The 17,160-nt window shown below is 42.6% G+C and overlaps 1 protein-coding gene across 2 annotated transcripts in view; it reads left to right on the top strand.

Annotated features, from left to right (window-relative positions):
* The first annotated feature begins 553 nt into the window (after positions 1 to 553).
* MAPK11 (mitogen-activated protein kinase 11) overlaps positions 554 to 17,160 on the top strand; it is a 33,934-nt gene continuing 17,327 nt past the window's right edge. Inside the window, exons 1-6 of one of the 2 annotated variants that reach the window (XM_085218267.1) lie at positions 559 to 868; positions 12,623 to 12,752; positions 13,283 to 13,341; positions 14,439 to 14,550; positions 16,942 to 16,971; positions 17,108 to 17,155. In XM_085218267.1, coding sequence (XP_085074393.1) covers positions 756 to 868; positions 12,623 to 12,752; positions 13,283 to 13,341; positions 14,439 to 14,550; positions 16,942 to 16,971; positions 17,108 to 17,155 — 492 coding nt within the window. In that variant the 5' untranslated portion in view covers positions 559 to 755. Of the gene's footprint in view, positions 869 to 12,622; positions 12,753 to 13,282; positions 13,342 to 14,438; positions 14,551 to 16,941; positions 16,972 to 17,107; positions 17,156 to 17,160 lie in introns of both variants that reach the window. The other variant, XM_085218269.1, reaches the window with a different exon arrangement.

The following is a 17,160-nucleotide window of genomic DNA, read 5'->3' as shown; positions in this document are numbered from 1 at the left end:
ACCTGGGCAGCTTCATTGCAGAAGCCCTGTAATGCAATGCAGCCTGGGGCTTTAGAGCTGGAACTCGGGCAACCAGCGATTCATGGTATAGGAACAGTGCAGACTTCAGTGAGGTTCTGAAAGGAGAGGATCAGCATCCGCTGCTAATTCAGAGGCAGAAGCAGAGCGATGCCCACACACTGCCCCAGTGCAAGCAGGCTGTGTGCGGGTAGGGTATGGGTGTCGAAGGCAACATAGGAAATTGCGAAATGAAATTGTAAGCGGTGGTTACATTGCTGATTCCGCAAGTCGCTGATGTAAAGTGTGTTCTGAAAATATGAACCAATACACAAACCAGAGAACACTTTAATTTAGTTGCTGCGTTTGGGGCATCTAACGTTTTCAAGACTTGTCCCGTAATCTTCGTCACTTCAGTCTTCCCCGTCGAAAAGCGTTCCGGTGAGCGCACGGAGTTAATGCTGCCAGGGGAACTCCGGTACCTCCAGGAGCTCCGTCAGAGCGCCCTCAGCTCCTCCCGCCCCGCCCCGTCCCCCGAGCACCACACCGTGCCCGGCCCGCGCCCCGGGGCTGCGCTGCTGCCCCTCCCCTCCGGGCTCCCCGACCCGGCACTGCCCCCGGCCCGGCCCGGCCCGCCGCCTTCCCCTCCCCTTCCCCTCGCGGTCCCTCCTCCCGCCGGCGCCGGCCGTGCCCGCCTCGCTCCCCGCCCCGGCTGAGGGGCGACCGTCGCCGCCGCTGCCTTCGCCGGCTCCGCTAAAATGTCCGAGCGCGGCGGCTTCTACCGGCAGGAGCTGAACAAGACGGTGTGGGAGGTGCCGCAGCGCTACCAGAACCTCACGCCCGTGGGCTCGGGCGCCTACGGCTCCGTGTGGTAGGTGCGGGGCGGCGGGCGGAGGCCGGCAGGTGCCGGGAGCGGGGCGGCCGCTCCGGGCCCCGTTCCTTGGAGCCGCCCGGCGCGGGGACACGATGCTGCAGCGAAGGCCGCGTGCGGCGGCCGGGGGGGGTAACGAGCGGAGGGGGCCGAGCGGCGGCGGGGAGCGGCCCGGGGAGGCGGGGGGCGGCGGCCGGCGCTTTCCTTTCGGCGCGCGGCGCCCTCCCCCACGGCCGGCGGCGCCCCAGGGCCGGGCCGCGCCTCGCCGTAACCCAGGCAACCGCGCCCGCCGAGCGGAGCCCGCCGAACGGGGCGGCCGTGCGGCGCGGCGCCCCCCGCCGTACGCGCTGCCCCGAGCGCTGTGCTCAGCTCCGACCCTTCGTGCCGCTCGCGCCTCGGTGACACCTGCCCCGCGGGCGGGCATCTTGCACAGTCACGGTGCGCGCGGGCGGGAGGCGAACGGCGCTCTGCCTGTTGCTGCATTCTGCCCTTGCTCAGCCCAGAGCCGCCGGTCCCGAGGAGCGCCGCTGCCCAAGGTTTGGGCTCAGGAGTCTTTGTGTAAGGGTTTATCGCGTCGCTTATCGCTGCTGGGTTTTATTACAGTACCGCGTTTGCAGTCCCAGCGCAGGGCTGGATGTATTTGATGCGCTGAGCTGTCTTTTAAAACGCCCTGAGCCAGATTTTGGAAATAACAGTGATGTTCAAAGAGTTTGTGAGGAAGGATCGTGCTGCTTTTGTAAGCCAAGTGAAATTACGTGAAAACCTATCAATAGCGGGCCTTTAAGTGAATGTGCTGCACAAAAAAAGGTTCTGTAGAACTCCGTCTTTTGCAGTTCGCAAAACTTTTCCCTCTCTACAGTCGGATGCCAGAGAACATTCATGGAGTTTCTTATTTATTGCTTCCTCCTCTAGCTCTGTAAAATGCCCGACACGTAAAGTAGGAATATTTATGTAAGAACCCCCCTCCAACCAGCAGTAGCACCCAGAGCTTGAGAATTCTTTCTTAATTCTTCATTATTTTGGTTTGATGCTTGCACAGGGGAAAGCTGGGCCAGCACCACGGAGTGCTACCTGCCGCTGTGCAGTCCTGGGGCCATCTGGTTCTTGTGAATAGTTTCACAAGGATGTGGTTTAATTTAGATCGCAAACATCTTCCTTTTCTCTGAGATTTTACTAAGGAGAAGCTGGATATACCGTACAACAGTAACTACAGTCATTTTCCAATTAAACCTGTGTTTCTGATTACTTTTCGTGTGGGGGGAAAACCCACTCTGCTGGCTTTTGTAATGAGATGTCAGGCTTTGAGAGATTGCGGCGGAAATGAAAACATGTGGTGGTTTGCTCGCAGCACAGCTGGAGTTTTGTTGTGGCTGTTTTTAACAGGGTTAGTGTTGTTAATTTATGGTATTTTTTTTTTTTTTCTGCCTGTGAAGCAAATCGTGGTATTTTGTCAATGGAGATGCCTAGGAACTAGGCATGTAAAGAGGAGGGTGATATAGGAAATGAGAATGCTGAAGGAAAGGTTCACTCTAAAATACCTGTTTAAACACTGAGTGCAGTAATGAAATATTACTCTACATTAATAGTCTTGTTAACGTTGATGAGATACAAGCCCAAACAGGTCCTGAATGTGAAGAAAAGACTCGTGTCTCAAAAAAGCCATTTATTTTTAGTCCCAATTGAAATTGATTTTTTCCTTCTATCAGCTCGTGCTTTACCCAGGAGACCCATGAGGCACAACCATTCCCCTGAGAAATAGCTATGCTGCTTCTGTGAATAATCGTACTCTTATTCAGGAAGATGTCACAAAGCGTGTTTAAGTCTTACAGAAACCACTGGAATTAAACAAATTCTTAAGTGCTGTGCTGAAAAGAAGCCAAAGTCCTGAACTCCAAACACTGGGTTTAGGACAAGAACAAAGTTCCTGTTTTCTACCTCAGTGAAACTCTGTTTTTGGTCTTCCTTTCCTCTTGTACAGTAACTTATCTGCAAATCAGGATACTTGTGCAACCAAAGCAATATTTGGTAATAAGAAGTATAATGTAGATACTTGAATTTAAGCTAACCTCTGCTTATCCGCCTTTTGCTTGCAGCTGAAAATCAGTTGAGGAATTTGAGCCAGAATGCCATGTTTTGACCCAGTTTATTGACAATTTGTAAGTCCAGCTTTTGCTCTGGGCATCAGCATTACCAACTGTCTGATAAGAGCTTCTTCATCTTTGAACGATGTTTCGTTATGCCCTAAGTTACGTAACACGGACAGCTATTTGTGTGGGGTGTTTTTAAAGCTTGTATGCCTCTTTTCGTGCCAGGTTTTGCGCGCTGTCTTTCAACCTACTTAATTCCATCTGTCAGGGAGGTGCAGACGGCCCTCTGTGATGTGTTGTCTCTGATCTCCCCAACAGGTTATTTCCCATTAGCATATTGAAAACGTTGCTTTCTGCCTTCTCGGGAAAGGACAGACTTTGCCCGATCAACAGAAGCACGTGAAGGAGTTCTTCCCAAGCAAAAACATCTATGGTTTCCTCAAAGGCCTTTGCTATCTGAGGCAGTACTTCCTCTGTGCTGTTCTTTCCATACGCTTTGCCTTTCCTCGTGCAGTCAGTCTCCTTTAGTTTCAACAGCATGCAGTGCCCAGCATAAACTCACGTTGCAAAATACGTTTTAGAAAGAAGGCTGCTAAGTCTGAGTGTGATGAAATAGGCCTCAGATTGGGAAGTGAGTGAGCAGAGTCTCCCTGAAGTTGTGCACACAGCACAGCACTTAAACAGGTCCCTCCACCCTGCTCACATGAAGGGCGCACTTAAGATCCATTACGTTTTTGTCCTGGCTTATCTCCTGAACAGCTGGGGGTAGCTTAGGCTTCTGTTTTGCTTTGAGGAAGTACAAGTGGAAAAATAGACATGGAAGACTTGAATCCTGAAGTTTAACTGCTTTTGCCCCCATCCACCCAGTCCTGTGATTGCTGGTTAGGCTGTCCCTCTGATGTGTTGAGGGCAGTACCTTGCGAGACTGGAATGTAGGATGGCTGAGACTATCCTTTCTCCATCAAGGGTCTCTAAACAGGTGCTGAACCACCTGTGCAAATTAAAAACAAACAAAAAATAACTGCTATAATTTGACTACCAAAGCAAGAAATTACTTCATCCAAGGTTGTACTTGATGACTTATGATATGCTACGCTATGATAATGTTTCTAAAGGGACTGAGTGTGAGATTTCAACTATAGACTCACCTTACTGGAATTATGATATGTGTCCTTGTAACACTTCGTGTTTGTTCAATAGTGTGTGCTTAGATAAGCTTTCGGTGTAGTAATAACACATAGCTGCTGTGTGTAAATACAGATGGAAACAAAGATCTCTACACGTTGAGGCAGAATCCCAGGCACATCAGAGCTAACTGATTTGAGTGGACTCGCTTTGGGCTGCTTCTCATGTGGATTAGATCTTTTGTTTCCAGTGTACGTACGGGGCTGAGATTAATCCTAAATATGACTGTATTTTATGGAAACATTTAAAAAAAAAAAATTAACACATTAACATTGTTGCTATCTGTGCTTCAGAAGATGGATCAGGGAAGGAAGAAGACAGGACGGTGTTTCTGCGCATTGGCCAGGGAGGCAAATACTTGAGTTGGGTGAAAGTGACTTTGTTGGAATACGGGGTGGGGTGCAGAAGGCATGTCATTCCTTTTGTCCTGTTTCATTCAGCGGGTTTTCCAGTTACTGAAACAGTGTAGATACTGACTTTGGAAAGGAAAGGGAAGTGGTACTCAGTGGAGTTGAGGTTCATATTTCAAATAAAAGTGTCTAAGTGCATTCAGTGAAAGATATTGAATCAGGAAGGAAGTGTTTGCAGAGAAGGATAGGAAGGGCTGCAAATAACATCTGTAGGTAGGACGCTCTCGCTAAGCCACAGGAGTAGCTAAAGAGCAGGTAAGAAACATGCATGAGGAGTGTGGTGGAATTAGGTGTAGGATGGGTGAAGAAATGCAAGCTCAAGAAGCATGGAAGTCCTCCTTGTGATTTGCTGGTTTTCTTCTAGGAGGAATTAATGAGAGCTTTCTTAAGGAGCAGGGCTACATGTGAAAGAGGTGAGGAGCACAAGATGAGCGAGTTGTGGCAGAAAGACAGAAATACAGAACTATGGCCTTCTATATGGCTGTAGGAATACATCAGCAGAATAAAAATTCTCTGTTGAGGGTCTCCTCTGTCTCTACTTCAGTATAGTTTGCTATAATATGCACCTTCCTGAGCACACAATCGAGCAATGGCGTAGCTAACAGCTTTCATCGTCACAGATATTGGGATTGCAATGGCCTAGGATGCATGATCCCTGTTCCGGAGTCCTACGGCCTGATTACTTCCACACAGCTTCTCAGGGAGCTGTCTGCAATTTCAGAATCTCCTATTAGCCAGTGGGTGCCAAAGAGGCCCCATCTTCGCTCTGTGTGTACAGTTGGAGGAAGGAGGGGAGGGTGTTTCAAAACCCCTACGTGACCTGAGAAGAAAGGGCTATCATTTAATATTTTGGGCAGCGTGCAGAGAGAAAACAGGAAATGTGAAGGAGCAGTGGGGGAGGACTAGAAAAAAGAAGGACAGAAGTGTCAATTGGATTTTTTCTGTTTAGGTTTATGTAATGTATTTGAAAGCACTAATATTTTTCATATTAAACTTTATATTGGGTTTCACTGGGAGTGTTTCTGGCGTTAGGTTCTGAGCCTGCAGTTTGTAGCTGCCTGCGGTCTTCTCTAGCAAAATACTGGATAGAATACATTTGTCGTTGGCACTGTATTGGCTTTGTGGCAATTGACTGATTTTCTTGCTTAAATACTGGCATTGGGCTTATAGGCTGTCTAAAACACATTATTATTTTAGTATCCATGAGTTGGCTGCAGGTGCAGAGAAGCTAACAGCTTATGACCCCAACCTTTTGTTTGTTTCTCTCACAAGGGTATTTTTAAATGCATCACTCCCACTGATGTAAGCTATACTATCTATAACTCACCTAGAAAAGTGTGGCTGCTCCTCCATAAAGTTATTTGAAAAATTAAGTCACCGTGGAGACATAAAAGACAGACCAGCAGAGGAAAATGAGCTTGTAGATACAGAGGCTGATACAGCATAATGATATATATTATCATTGAAAGAAAATTGGTAATGCATTCATGTAAACACATGCGTAGGAATTATTGAATAGTGCTTTTGCAAGGTCTGCTTAAAAGTATGTCTTTATTTTTATGTTGGTTAAGGAACAGTTATACTGTGTATGTAATAGATATTTGCTACTTTTATGTTTAGTGCTAGTGGTAAATTAATCTGAGGTAATTGACAGTGATTGAACTAAAGCCAAAACAATTGATGCCAGTGCTCAGCATAGTGTGTAGGAATAACATCCAAGTGATAGGATGTAATTTTACAATGAATAACCTGTCATCATTAAGGAAGTTCTTTTTCTCTAATGAATAGATTAATGTGTTGTTTCAGAGCTGCCCATTGCTCATCCTCCCTCCCTTTGTCTTGTTACTGTCTCATTTTTTTCCATGGGTTCCTTCCAAAGCGCATATGTGCTGTGATTGGTGTGATTTATTAACAGATACAAACTCTCCCTCTTAATGGGTGGAAGTCACCAATTCGAATTTGTGTAAAGTAACAAACTCTTTATAAAGAAGAAACAAATAAACCAGTGGATTTACTTAGCTGCCTGGCTTGATCTTACCATGGGTGGCCTTGTTCTGCTGTATTAGCAGTGGCTACTGCAGTCCATTTCCAGGTGCTGGGTAGATGCTGTCTATGCTTTTTTCAGGACTGTTCACATTATCACTGAATGACTGAGGTTAACACTGACCTGTGGGTCCACCTGGCCTAATCCCTGCTCAAGTAGGAGCACCCAGAGCAGGGTGCCCAGCCACATGTCCAGGCAGCTTTTTAAGGTCCCCAGGGATCTCCAGAGCCTCTGTGGGCAACCTGCGTCAGTGTTCTGTCACCTGCACAGCACAACAGTGTTTCTTGATGCTCAGATGGAGCCTCCTGTGTTCTGATTTATACCTATCGCCTCTTGCAATGGCACTGGGCACTGAGAAGAGCCTAACTCTATTTTCATATCTTCAGCTGTACTTATATATACCTGTTGACATATTCTGCATTAGTAAGAAGTAGTCTGGCTTAAAAAAAAAAAAAAAAAGAAAAAGAAAAAGAAGGACAAGATCCTGGAGAAAACCCAGAAGACAAACATCATCAACTAGACCTTGCAAACAAAACTCAAAACCATATTACATGTGTAATATGTGAGCACATACAAAGAGCAGAATGACACTATTTGATGGTGCAAATTCTCAGCTACAGAACACTCTTTTTCAACATTATTATCACCATTAGCTGTGGATTTTTGCCAGCAATGAGCAACATCCTGCACGCTGTGCTCATGTAAATCTGCATTGAGGTGACCCACAGTTGCTGTCACCACTGCTGAAATGTACACCCACCGCCTCGCTGTGCTCACATCCACTGCTTGGTCTCCATAAGTGTTCTGCAAGCATTGATGAATGTCAGCGGGTGCCATGTTTTCCACATGGAGGAATTCAGTGACACATCTTTGCTTCATATGCACATCCATGTCAGACACCATTTTGTCAGACTGCCCCTCTGCTGTCATCTGTCAACGGCAACAACATTTAATGGGATATTGGTGAGAAGGTTCAATGTTCTACTGCTGTACCACCGACATCTGCCTCAAATCTTGTGGGCCATCATCATAACATAGGAAATATTTCTTTTGGAACAGCCCTTCATAAAAAGAGTTGTTATTCCTGGCAACTGTGAGGAACTCAGATGACAGACTGTGCAATAGAAAGTGTCAGGTCAGGGTTCCTGTGTGTCTCACTTTCTCTGATGTACTTGCCAATGCATACTGTAGTAAGGGCTGCCTGTATTAGAGCTTATATTCTCAATATGCTGACTTCTCTTCCATACCTTCCTCTCAATGCTTCTTCACATACACCCTTCTGCTGCTGCTACCTGTTTTTTAGTTACCTTAAGGAAGTCAGGATGTTACTAAGGGACATTTGGCCATAAAGATATTCATGTTTCCTGCAATGGGTGGAGTCAGTGGGGATGTGAAAGGGTGCTAAGGTCTGTGGACAAGATCTCAAGGTGTGGCTGTGCTTAATATGTGGCAAAAAATTCTGTGTACTTTCCATTTTGTTTTCTGGATGTTAACTTATTTCTTACCGAAGTTATTAAGGTTCTGCTCATATTAATCTGTGTTTTGAGCGAGAATTGCATTTTGTTTTCTTTTATTTTTCCTTTTACATTTGCATGTATACACTTAGTGGGGAATACTTCTGGGAAGCATCTCCCCTGGGTTGGCCAATGAAGGAAAGGAACTCCTGTGTAGTGCTGTGCTAGAGGATGTAAAAGCAGTAGCCTTGGACATTATGTGGAAAATCCAAACCTCATATCATTGTCACAACAAATTTAAGGATTGACTTGTGCATCATATTCTCTCCAGGTTTGGTATATAGTGTCCATAGTGTCAAACATATGGTGATGCAGGGATAACAGCCTCACAAGCTGGAACACTGAGTTGAATAAATTAAATTGGAAGTTAGTCTTATGTGTGTGTTGTTGGCTTTTTGTTTGTTTGTTTGTTTTGCACTTATCTAAATTAATCTCTCAGAACAATTATTTTTATGGATACGATGGTTCTACGAACATGAAATCACACTTTGCAGCCTACCGAAGTCTTATGGTTGTCTGCAGTGATGGGAGATGGAGTATCAGCTGATAGGGATAACGGGGAAAATTGGGAGTTTGCTGCAGATGCGCCATACTGGCACCACACAGTCAGCTTGGGTCATGCCTTCATTGTGCATCAGTTAGACCCCAGCTGACTGCTGAAATAAGGAGAACTCACTCACTTCATTCAAGCTGGGCTATTTCCAGACACTTTTTACAGCATTGCACCCGGCTAATAAGCCCTCTCAGATCCCTAGGCATTGATTAAGTTCAGGAATGGGACTTGCTGAGCCCGGGAACAGTCCTTCCTGCATTGCGTACTGGAGTTCACTAAATAGGATACAAGTTGGCCCCATGCATGGCTTGGTAGATTGGGCTCCCACAGGCAGCCCTCCAGCTGTTGGAACAAATGTGATTTCAAAGTCTAAAACTGCCATAGCTGAATGTTGTGCTCCTAATCCAGAAAGCCCTGAGGGATGTGGGAAGGCTGCAGAGGAGTGGTTTGTCCAGTATTACCGGTCTGCAACCACAGATGATAAATGAACCATGGATACTGTAGAAATGACTATATGTATAGTCAATATTTATAAACTTCAGCACTAAAAATCCATACCTTGTCAAAGTCATGAAGTTAGCTTGAAAGCGTTTTAAAATCTTGGACTTTTTGCCTTCTGAATTTTTGGACTAATTTAGCTTTTTATATCCAGACTTTTCTCTGAAGCCTTAAGAAGTGAAAACATGTGCATATAAATAGAGATTGTTCTTTCATCTGGTGGAACGTCAACCAAAATATTAAGTACGGGAGCTGACAAGACTGGAAAGGTGTGTCTATTTTAAGCAGTGATTGAAAGAAGCACCAAGCAAAAGTCTCTTATCTGTGTCACGATGATGCTATCCCTTCAAAGAAAATGATGGCTCTTTTATATCCTTGATCTGAGAAAGGACAGCAGAAAATGTTTGGCGTAACTGCCAGGGGTTCTGGGTCAAGAACAATCATATCTAAAATAGGTATTACTGAGATAAGTGCAATGTTGTTTCTTGTAAAATAGAAAACAGACTTGAGTTTCTTTTTTCCCATATACTGCAGAGATGTGAGAGCATACTGCTCTGTGGTAATGTTAGAAGGCTCACTGAAACTACGTAATTAAAAACTCATTTTCATTGTTTTCAACAAATGAAATACTAAAAGTAAAGAACAGTTGAGAGGTGGGAGATGATATCCCTTTACAAGTATTGAAGTTTATCTCCGTAGTGTTATTGTGTCCAGCTACATAAAGCAATATAAATAATCAGCTCAGGATAAGTAAATGGGAAGAACCCGAGGACACAGCAGTTGAATCATTGGAAGGATGATCGTTTTTGCCATCAAGCAATTGTTTCAGAGCTGGTTTACCAGAGCTGAAGCCTGTGCTCTGAAGGACCTGCATCAGTAGGAAATGCCTTGCAAAAGAAGAGAGCTGTGAGTTTTCTGCAGATACCAAAAGGCTGACAGAGCAGGCCTCCCTAGTTTAAATGGGGTAAAATGCAGAGGTATGTGAAGAGTGTAATGCATTATAAGAGAAGGTGAAGGCCTGTAGCCCTTTTTTTTTTTTTTTTAAATAGCAGCAGGCCTTTGGGCTGTTAAGGACACACTTGTTTTGGAGGAGCCATTTTGAATCTCTTTGATCAGCAGTTGGTGACAGCCTCAGAGGGTTCCTGCAGGTGCCGGCCAGGTGGGCCCACAGAGCTGCATGGCTGCCTGCTAACAGGCTGAAAGCTCAGTGCTGTGAGAGCAGTACAGGAAGGGAAATGGCTATTCCTTGCTGCTAACAGTCTGCCCAGGGGGCTGCAAGGGAATCTGGGGATGAATCAGATCACAACTGTGGTGATGCACTGGGGAGAGGGAGAGACTCAGTCTGAAAATCAGAGGTGGAGAGGAGTAGAAATGTGGCCCGCTGCTTAGAAACAGTGATCAGAGGTCATAGATGCAAGGCATCCTTGAATCTGACAAACAAAATGTTCTAACAAAGTGAAATCTATCGTTTTGAGTGCTCCATTGTTTATAGCTTGAATTATAATGGTAAACCAGGAAAGGAAAAGGCTTGAAGGCATTAGCTCCAGTTACCGTTCTCCATGGTTTCTTGACTGTGGGGGAAACAAGACAGCTCCTGGCTTGTTCAGCTTCAATTCATGCTTTTCCACTGAAGGTCCCAAAACTCAAGCTATTTGTTTTTTCTTTCTCTCTTCCTGTGGGTTTCCATCCTGGGTCTAAAAAGCAGCTGTCATAAGAATTACTAAAACAGAAAAGTAGTTCTTCATATCATCTGAATCATATGCAGGGTAAAATCCAACTTATCTTAAAGATCTGCAGTTTTTAAACTACTAAAACCCACATTTGACTTTAAAACAGGGAGGAGAGGGATGTTGGTCATGCTCATGGGATTTCAAACCTAATTCCTCCTAGCCATGTATAATGTATATGATATTTCAAAAACTAGTACAAGCCTGATTGGGGAGGCTTGTGAATTGCCAGAAGAACTGAGATGTTAAACACAGATTGCTGCTTTGGGCAATGTTATCTATTTATCTGTATAAACATTTCTTTTTTTTACACTGTAAAATGTTAGAGAGGATATAGCAAGTACGTATTTCTGGGTTTGCACTGCTTTCCATTGGCTTCACTGACCACGATTACAGTCATTGCAATTATACTGCATTTTTGTTATACTAACAGCAAAGCACTGGCTTCCTTTTTATTTCTTCTGATTTACTTTTGCAACCTTCATATCGTGTCTATGACCAATCTTGTGGAATTCAGGGTGTCTCTCTGTCAACTCTTGCACCATTCGCTCTCTGAGCTTCTCCACATATTTGAGCAATGCAGTGTCTTCATATCCTGAGTAACTGTGTCAGAACAAGCATCTTTATGGTATCCTTTCACTCCTCCAAGTGAAACAGGTTTTCTCCTACTTCCTATGCTTTCTTCTGCTCAGGGAATGCCCTTCCTGAGGTGCTCTGCAAAGGCACAACCTTTAAAACTTCCCTGACGATCTGATGCTGTGATGCTGGTGAGAAAGTAACTAAGTAATCTGCTTATCTCTTTCATTGATCGTGCGAGTGATTCACTCTTCCCATGGTGCTTGCAAGAAACTGGTTGATTAAATCTGTTTCCTCTGATTCTGAGGAATGCCACTCACCAGACCAGGCTGCTCAGGGCCTCATCCAACCTGGCCTTCAATGCTTCAAAACTGTCAGGAGTGTTTTAAAGACTGATCACAAGGACCTAGTAGCACCTAGTGTGGCTATTGCCTCTTGTCATCCTGCACAGTGCATTTTTCATGTCACTTAATTTTTAGTGTTTTGTAATTCAAAAATAAGTTCAGTAAGATGAATGTATGAAGGTCTGTGCTTGCTAATCTGCTGCTAGCAATTGCAGATAGTGTTGCCCACATTTTAAATTGAGAATTTCAAAGTATTTTATTTGAAGAACTTTTAATTTATTGAATAAATAGCGAATTAAAGAAATATTTTTCTTAACGACGGAAAGGAGCAAACGGAATCTTTTTGTAATCACACAGTTTGATGTCACAAGTAAAATATAAAGGGATCATTTCAGTTCTTGTTCTCCATAACAGATGGCATTTAGCTGTGCTGTATGGCACTTGTATCATTTAATGCACAGTAAACAGTGGGTTTCCCTTTTGTGCAAATGCCTGTTTAGTGTCCTCCTCAGTGGGATATCTCCACATGTCCGAAGTTAAGCACACGCTATATGTCAGCAAGAGCTGTGAAGTTCAGGATGTACCTGTTGTTCATTTATTACTGGTATTGCTTGAGAAAATGTCATGAGAATTGTCTTTGAATTGTGGTTACTGCTGCCTAGCTTCTCCCACTTGCAACCCATGAGTGGAAGGTAAAAGAAGACAAAGGAGCGAGAATCCCTGGTAGAGCAGAAGTTTCTCCAGTAAAACCCAGTGAACATGGGGAGAGCTTTGAAAGGAAGTGTTCTTTCAACGTGGACTTTCTTTTTCTTGTAGTTCAGCTTATGATACCAAAACAAGACAGAAGGTGGCAGTAAAAAAGCTTTCAAGGCCTTTCCAATCACTTATACACGCAAGGAGGACCTACCGAGAGCTCAGGTTGCTGAAGCACATGAAGCATGAGAATGTAAGTGAAGAGCGAGTGCTATCCCTTCAGATTCTTTATGACACAAGTTTGTCATATAGGTGTAATTTCTATTAGGTACAATCTTATTAGAAAAGTGCATACAACTCTTTCTGGCTACACAAGATACCTGAACGTGGATTCCTCACCTGTAATGAAGTTATTGGACTGTAAAGACTTCCAGTATAATAATGCCTTTTTACTGCAAAATGATCTACTTTGGTCTTGGAGGTTCAGCTAATGGAATCTGATGGAAGCTTTTCTGTAATGTGACATTACATTTCCTGACTTTCTCTGATTATCTACAGTCCCGTTCTGCTTTTTGCAATTAATAGGTTTTTTAATTGGTCATGGAAATAGTTGAGTCCCTACCTGCACAAACTGCCCATTTTGCAGGTTACACTGAGTCTTCAAGATGAACACATGCCATGTGTTTGTAAGCTTCCTGACAAAAATTCTAAGCACTGACAATAGTAATTGTGTGTTGCTTTCCATCTTTCTAAAAATAAAATGTAAATTCTCTTGTCTTTCAGGTTATAGGATTGCTGGACGTTTTTACACCTGCAACATCAATAGAAAATTTTAATGAAGTGTAAGTAACATTTTAAAATAATTCTGACTAGTTATTAAGTAACCAAGTAGTACTGTTTGTAGAAAGGAAGCATATACTTTTGTAGTAGATTTGAAGCTAAGTTTGGTTCTGTATGAAGAAACACAACAACTTAAAAAAGAAAAAAATCCGTAAAAAGAAAAGCAAGATGACAGGCCTCATTGTTGTACTTTGTGAATGATGGTTTATAAGACTGCAGGTATCTCATAAATGTTTTGGTGTTGCATAAATGCAACTTAAAGCATATTCAGTTCAATTATTTGTTATCTGTAGATTGTATTTTTCAAAGGCAGATGGGATCACTCAGGAATGCAGGAAGGTATTCTGTTGGCTGCCTTAGATAGGATAAATTATGTACCTGGAGAACCGAGAGCTAGTTGTAATTTGGTGTTACCCAAACACACCACATATACTGAGTTGCTCTTGGCTTACATCTGCTATAAGCAATTACATAAACAGTTTAGACAAGGAAATACTAACAAACATTTTTTTTCTCCATGAAAATTAGTGGCCAGGCTCCTCTGGGGCAAAATTATGCAAACAAGAACTTAGAATGATAGATGCATACTTTTGTCCCAACGCTTTTTTTGCTTCTGAATATTTCTACAAGAATTATGAAAAAAATAAAATAAAATCCAGTGGAGGTAGGGAAAGAAATTACACAAAACATTCAAAACATTCTTATTTCAAACAATTTGATGTTGAGCTCCATCATCAGATATTCCTCACAGGAACTGTAGTTTAGAGGCCCCGAGCTCCCACTTCTCTGTTAGTCAGAATCCCTATTCATCTTCTCCCCTGATTGAACTGCTCTAGTATTTCATGGAGAGAAAAACAGAAAAAAGCTTTTAATGTGCCATAAAGATTTTTTTTCCCCCACATTAAATCTCATAGCTGTGATTCCTTTTTTAGAGCTTATAGCTGACTGGAGGGACATAAACCATACATGAGTAGAAATTGGAAAAGGAATCTAAACAGGAGTGTGTAGTTTACTCATTAGTTGTACTTTTACATTCTGCCAATCTCAAATGGGGAATGTTTATTTGTTTTTTTCTGTGAGGTCTGTTTTATTTTCACAGGTATCTTGTGACAAATTTAATGGGTGCTGACCTAAATAACATTGTGAAGTGCCAGAAGTTAACAGATGACCATATACAGTTTCTTATATATCAGTTACTTCGAGGACTTAAGGTATTGGTTCAATATAAGGGTATATATGAGAGAGCAACCAAGACGTTGTGGTAATGAATGGTTAAGTACTCAGAACACTTCAGTTTGTGTTGGGAGTGCTCAGATAGCAGCAAATATTTCAGAATTTTTGATTATTTTACTAACCAAAAATAAAGCGCCATGCCTGCAAATGGTGACATGTGCAGTGCACATGGAATATTTCCATCAAACACTGACTTTGAGTCGGTCTATTTAAGCTATTATTGAAGGAGATTCACTTGTTACATGGTCTCTCAAGTGAAGGTGTTTAGTAGCACACATTGTGTGCTTCAGACATTTTCTCTGTTAAGGGAAAGTAATGAAAAACTTATGAAGAATGTGAAATTGTTAAAGCTTAACACTGCAATTAATTCACATTTGTGCTTTGAAAGACCTGAGGCAGTTTGAGAAAAAATACAGCCCTGATATTTGTAGAGAGCATCTCATGGGTGGGGAAATAAGTGAATTGGTTGGATTGATTGGGCAACTTTAGGAAGTAGTAGTTCATTCTAGCAATATACAGTGTTACTCAGGATCACTTAGGATTTATTCTTCATGTAAATTCATTGTTTCCTTTAATCACATTGTTAAAGTTTATACAACTCAATCGTGTAGGCAATTGGCAATGAAATTGTAGCAAAAACTTTCTGAAGAACTAAAATATGTTTCATTTTGCTGACATTAAACATGAAAGTGTCTATAAACAGCAGAAGATTTAGGAAATGCTTTGTAGTACTAGATGATAAACATTTTCCTCAGCCAGTGCTGAGTGTTTTTTTCAAGGCATATGCAAAAAGAGAAGAGAGCTCAGCTGCTGTAGTAAACTTCATAATATTTGAAAATTCTGACATGGAAAACAACTGTGTGTTTGAAAGCAAGCAGTGTTGAAAAGCTCTGAGATGTTTACTGTGTGGTTTTGAGGAAGTCATCTGTTGCCTGAGAGGATAATTCTTATTCATGCTTGTGGGTTCTGTCAATTTAAGTGCAGATTTTAGTGAAGAAGAATTGCAGAACTGAGCCCTTAATTGCTTTGTCTCATTTACTTAAGTTAATAGCTTAAGTAGGAAGATGAATCCAGAGTTAATTATCCAACTCAGTTTTGAATATGACTGTGTTGTGTCAGAGCTAAGTAACAGTTGTGCTCAAAAGTGAATATGCATTTCAGAAATGCACTGTCTCTGTTTCCAAGGGGAGGGGTTGCTTGTTACTTGGAATTGAAGTTCTCACATCTCATTTAGCTGAACGTTTGATCAGAGATAACTCCCTCTAAGCTGCCGTCATTACAGCTTTAGCCCTTATACCTGGACTGATGGGTACATGGGTACATCTGTCTGGGAGTACACAAGTACAGGCTTCAAGCCCTGCAGATCCCATTGGAACACAGGAGAGGCTGGTATGGCAGGCAGGTAGAGCTGGGTGGTGGTACTGCAGCAGCCCTTCTCAGCAGCACCGTACGCAGTTAATTCTGTTGCAAGCAGCATTCTGGTTTCCTCTGCATTCAGCTGTTTACAGTTATTGTGAAGAGCATTTAAATGTGTCCCTGCCCCACTGATAAACAGTGTGTAGGCCTGGAATTGAAAGAATGCAGTCTTGTTTTCTTTGGGTTTTTCCCCAGTTGATATAAACATTTTTCGTGCAATCTTCACTCCTGAAAGATGGTAGTTCTTCTTTAGAGAATGGAAGAGTATGTTTCAGAGCTCCTACTGGTCTTTATCAGTAAGATTATATAAGTAAATTGGCTGTCAGTCTTAACAGTTGAACTATAGCCAGTTACGGGTTAAACTTTTCTCAGTCTTTGAGATCTTGTATTATACGTAAAATATCAGAGACACTAAATAACCAGTGAAACACCACTTTGTGTCCCTCCTGAAAGTGGATCTGAAGCAATGCCTGGATGTCTGTTCTGGCCACTATCTTGTCCAGGGGAGCAAATAGCTGCCGCCCACATTCAGTGTTCATAGTATGGAAAAAAAAATTGTATTACTTAGGTGTCAGGCATCCTGTTCCCAAGGCCACTGACTGTACTGAGAAGCCAACTGCAGAAAATGGCCATCTAGGTAAGATTGGAATATGTCTCAGTATTTTCAAATTTTCAAAATGAGAAATTTTTGATGGAGAATTACTTCTAATTCTTAGAAGCTTACGACAGTGTTTACAGTTACTTTTTCTGAAATATCTATCCCTGGGTAAGATAAAGCAGATAGGTTTTGAAATTAGTCATTTCCCCATCTGCCTTGAATGTGTAGTGTGACATAAATCTGTGCTGCATATAAAACCATCAGGTCCAGTAGCAAAAAGATAAAGCAAGTGACCTACATCTTCCTAACGTCTGACTTCCAATTTTACCTTTTTTTTCCCCATGTTGTTTCACAGTATATTCACTCAGCTGGAATCATCCACAGGGTGAGTTCATTCATTGCTATAATAAAGATGAATGGAGTGTGTCCCTCCATGTGTCAAAAGTGTTATTAAGACATATTTATAATATACCTTAAAAGGCTAAAATGGTACCTGACTGATTCTCTGTGTTCTGGTACAGGACCTGAAGCCCAGTAACTTAGCTGTAAATGAAGACTGTGAATTGAGGGTAAG

Source organism: Meleagris gallopavo, chromosome 1, assembly GCF_905368555.1.
Source record: "Meleagris gallopavo chromosome 1, MGAL_WU_HG_1.1, whole genome shotgun sequence".
Lineage (NCBI taxonomy): Eukaryota > Metazoa > Chordata > Aves > Galliformes > Phasianidae > Meleagris > Meleagris gallopavo.
The sequence above is the reverse complement of the archived record's forward strand: the minus strand, read 5'-3'. Positions and strand labels throughout refer to the sequence as shown.